The 4600-nt window shown below is 37.7% G+C and overlaps 1 protein-coding gene across 1 annotated transcript in view; it reads left to right on the top strand.

Moving 5' to 3' along the window:
* The window catches only part of LOC107562326 (nuclear pore complex protein Nup214-like), a 48203-nt gene extending 43946 nt beyond the window's left edge, over nt 1–4257 (top strand). Inside the window, exons 32-33 of the mRNA XM_016246959.1 lie at nt 3938–3971; nt 4044–4257. Coding sequence (XP_016102445.1) covers nt 3938–3971; nt 4044–4080 — 71 coding nt within the window. The 3' untranslated portion in view covers nt 4081–4257. The remainder of the gene's footprint in view (nt 1–3937; nt 3972–4043) is intronic.
* The last annotated feature ends 343 nt before the right edge of the window (nt 4258–4600 follow it).

The following is a 4600-nucleotide window of genomic DNA, read 5'->3' as shown; positions in this document are numbered from 1 at the left end:
TGTGTGATACCGGTGAGTTCTCCTAGACTCAGCGCTGCGCTTTTATTTTGATTAGATAATCATCAAGTGTTCAAGAATAGAAGCAGTTAAAGTGTGAGAGTATACATACAATATCCATATGTATATAATTTTAATGCTATAGCCTTTGTGTATATATTTAAAGATGTGCATCTTTAAGCATGACAGTTGAAATGAAATGGTAACACTTTAAAATAAGAGTCCATTTGTAGCATTAAGATTAATGAAAGCTGTGTAAGTATTGTTCCTTGTTAGAGTGTGTTAATTTCAACATTTACTATTACTATTATTATTATTTATTACTACTACTACTACTAGTATGGTTAAGTACTGTTTTTGTTAATAAAGCACTTTTTTAGTTTTTGTTCAGTATCAATTTTAAAACTATCGGTTAATTAATCTGCATCGGCCAGTGTGGTCCAACCTAGCTATCGGTATCGGCAAAATCCACTATCGGTCGACCTCTACTTCGATCCGTATTAGACAGAACTGTTAACGACGACAGTGAACCAGAGGGAGAATGTGAGCACTGTGTGTTCAGGCGCTGCCGTTCTTCTCAGCGCCATCAAAATAAAAGTCCTGCCTCGAACGCATCGGACAAACAAAAAAACTTATCGGCCAATGCCGATATATGAAAAGTGTCAAATATATTTGACCACAAGAAGAATTGTTGAATAAAGTGTTATTTTTGTTTTCTTTGCGCACAAAATGTATTCTCGTAGCTTTGCAAAATTGAAGTTGAGCCACTGATGTCACATCATGGACTGTTTTACCGATGTCCTTACTACGTTTCTGGACCTGGGAACATGTCAGTTGCATCACACTATTGGAGGGTCTATGGAGGGTCAGAGAGCTCTCAGATTTCATCAAAAATGTCTTAATTTGTGTTCCGAAGATGAACGACGGTCTTACGGGTTTGGAACGACATTTGGGTGGCAGATGTTTTGAATTCGTTTTTATATATATATATATATATATATTCAGTTTTCATTTTACTTTTAATTTTGTCTATATTTTTTTTTCAGTTTCAGTTATTTTCGAAGTCAACATTTCTAATTTTAGTTTGTGCTTTTTTGTAGAATCCAAATTGTTCTAAACATGTGACAAGCTTTATATTAAGGCCTTTAAAAACTGGTAAGACATAGTTTATAGTTTCGTTTCGCATATTAGTTTGAGCGGCTCGGCCCATCATATGCTCTGACTGAAAGGCTGCGTGTGCCGCTGACAGAGACACTAGGCTACTCGTGCTATTTAATGTGTTTGAGATGTGCTGTCTTCCTGAATGCATAATTTACATTTCACAGGTATATCTGTAAATGTTAGAAAGCCATGGAAATATTTCCAGTTTTCTGTCAGACGTGCATGAGCTTTCTGCTTTGGGATTCTCCGCTAAACTTCACAGACTTCAGTGAACGAGCGCCGGCATGCGCGCCAAACAGACAGAGCTCAATTAAATAGGAGCACAATAATTCTGACTAAAATATACATTTCGCTGAAATATTTGTAGTTGGACAATAAATGTGACATGTAGAATTTTAAACCTACAAGTAAGTCTATTTTTATGATAGCACTGACTGAAAAGTGACTGTAATGGGGTAATCAAAATAGCCTAACAACTCTGCTTTTGTTCTCATTTATTTTCATTTTTAGTTTAGTGAATTTTAATTCTGCTTTAAAAGCCTTATTTTTGTTTTTAGATTGCAATGTTACAATGTTAGAATGAAATGTGATTTTAACTGTTTTTTGCACATAATATAAAGGCTGGCTTACATGGTTACATTCACTTTGTTTTCATAGCCTTTAATATGTATTGTTTTGTTGGACAACATTGGGGCGGTAAGTGAAATAAATATATATAATAAATACAGATTTTTTTTAAATACAAAAACGAAAATACCAAGATATATACCGTATATCGCAAATCGGAAAAAAATACAGAGATATGAATTTTTGCCCATATCGCCCAGCCCTACTTGAACCTAAACTTACTAATAATTTTATTTAGCTTTATTTAGTGATTTAATTGTAATTTTTGGGGAAGTCGTGGCCTAATGGTTAGAGTCGGGTCTCGTGCCGGCAGGGATTGTCAGTGGGGGGAGTGAATGTACAGCGCTCTCTCCCACCTTCAATATCACGACTGAGGTACCCTTGAGCAAGGCACTGAACCCCCAACTGCTCACCGGGCGCCACAGCAAAAACATGGCTGCCCACTGCTCCGGGGGTGTGTTCACTGTGTGTGTGTGTGTGTGTGTGTGTGTGTTCACGGCTGTGTGCACTTTGGATGGGATAAATGCAGAGCACTAATTCCGAGTATGGGTCACCATACTTGGCCACATGTCACGTCACCCTTAATTTGAGTTACCAATAACAGCTCTGGTTTTGAGTTTTATGAAGTTCAGTCGCAGCTCTGTTTCCCATGAGCTCTTATCTCTGCGATATATCCGCTGCAGACAGACTCGAGTGTTGCTTACAGAGTGTCACACGTTACCTAGTTACAGTGATAAACCCACTCCAGACCTCTTTACTGCTTCACTTTCACCCGTCATTACTGATGCAGTCTGACTCTCTCATTGTATCTTGTTTGTCTGTAGGTTTATGTGCTGTCTTCCTGAATGCATAATTTACATTTCACAGGTATATCTGTAAATGTTAGAAAGCCATGGAAATATTTCCAGTTTTCTGTCAGACGTGCATGAGCTTTCTGCTTTGGGATTCTCCGCTAAACTTCACAGACTTCAGTGAACGAGCGCCGGCATGCGCGCCAAACAGACAGAGCTCAATTAAATAGGAGCACAATAATTCTGACTAAAATATACATTTCGCTGAAATATTTGTAGTTGGACAATAAATGTGACATGTAGAATTTTAAACCTACAAGTAAGTCTATTTTTATGATAGCACTGACTGAAAAGTGACTGTAATGGGGTAATCAAAATAGCCTAACAACTCTGCTTTTGTTCTCATTTATTTTCATTTTTAGTTTAGTGAATTTTAATTCTGCTTTAAAAGCCTTATTTTTGTTTTTAGATTGCAATGTTACAATGTTAGAATGAAATGTGATTTTAACTGTTTTTTGCACATAATATAAAGGCTGGCTTACATGGTTACATTCACTTTGTTTTCATAGCCTTTAATATGTATTGTTTTGTTGGACAACATTGGGGCGGTAAGTGAAATAAATATATATAATAAATACAGATTTTTTTTAAATACAAAAACGAAAATACCAAGATATATACCGTATATCGCAAATCGGAAAAAAATACAGAGATATGAATTTTTGCCCATATCGCCCAGCCCTACTTGAACCTAAACTTACTAATAATTTTATTTAGCTTTATTTAGTGATTTAATTGTAATTTTTGGGGAAGTCGTGGCCTAATGGTTAGAGTCGGGTCTCGTGCCGGCAGGGATTGTCAGTGGGGGGAGTGAATGTACAGCGCTCTCTCCCACCTTCAATATCACGACTGAGGTACCCTTGAGCAAGGCACTGAACCCCCAACTGCTCACCGGGCGCCACAGCAAAAACATGGCTGCCCACTGCTCCGGGGGTGTGTTCACTGTGTGTGTGTGTGTGTGTGTGTGTGTGTTCACGGCTGTGTGCACTTTGGATGGGATAAATGCAGAGCACTAATTCCGAGTATGGGTCACCATACTTGGCCACATGTCACGTCACCCTTAATTTGAGTTACCAATAACAGCTCTGGTTTTGAGTTTTATGAAGTTCAGTCGCAGCTCTGTTTCCCATGAGCTCTTATCTCTGCGATATATCCGCTGCAGACAGACTCGAGTGTTGCTCACAGTGTCACACGTTACCTAGTTACAGTGATAAACCCACTCCAGACCTCTTTACTGCTTCACTTTCACCCGTCATTACTGATGAAGTCTGACTCTCTCATTGTATCTTGTTTGTCTGTAGGTTTTGGAGGTTTTGGGAACACCAGCACCAACCAGTAAGTGTTGTGTCATTCACACACATCCATCGGTGTTCTGCTCACACATTCACATCTGATGATGTGTTCCAGGCCGTCGTCTCAGACGTTCAACAGTTGGAGGAGTTGATCGGCGAATGCTGATGTCATCTGATCTGATCTGCAGTTGTTTTATAGTGTGTGCGCAAGATCGAATGTGCCGTGAACGCTCGTGTTCTTAACGTGTGCTAATGTCCTCCTGTTTTATGTTCAGTTTCTTCTGTTTTAACTGCGCAATGAAAAATAAACACATGCGATGTTGACCATACGCCTCATTTCTGTCCTTTTAATGTCACACTCCAAATTATATTTAAGCCTAAATTTAAGATTTATGTTTAAATCGCATATAAAATTTGGATTACAGGTTTATCATAAACTAATCAATTTAATGAGATGCGTGTTTGTCAGTCATACATCAAAGAAACATTATTTATAATTTATTCATTTATCAGCTGTTTGCATTTTTCATTTTAATTTCTCCAGAATGCATTTATTGTACTTGCTCAGAATCAAGATACATCTTTTCATTGGAGAAACAATTGGATTTATTGATGATAAATACAGAAAACTGGTTGTGTATGTAAAACATAATCCGTTTATTAGAACTATTA

Source organism: Sinocyclocheilus grahami, unplaced genomic scaffold, assembly GCF_001515645.1.
Source record: "Sinocyclocheilus grahami isolate Dianchi unplaced genomic scaffold, SAMN03320097.WGS_v1.1 scaffold818.1, whole genome shotgun sequence".
Lineage (NCBI taxonomy): Eukaryota > Metazoa > Chordata > Actinopteri > Cypriniformes > Cyprinidae > Sinocyclocheilus > Sinocyclocheilus grahami.
This window is presented reverse-complemented; position numbering and strand designations above follow the sequence as displayed.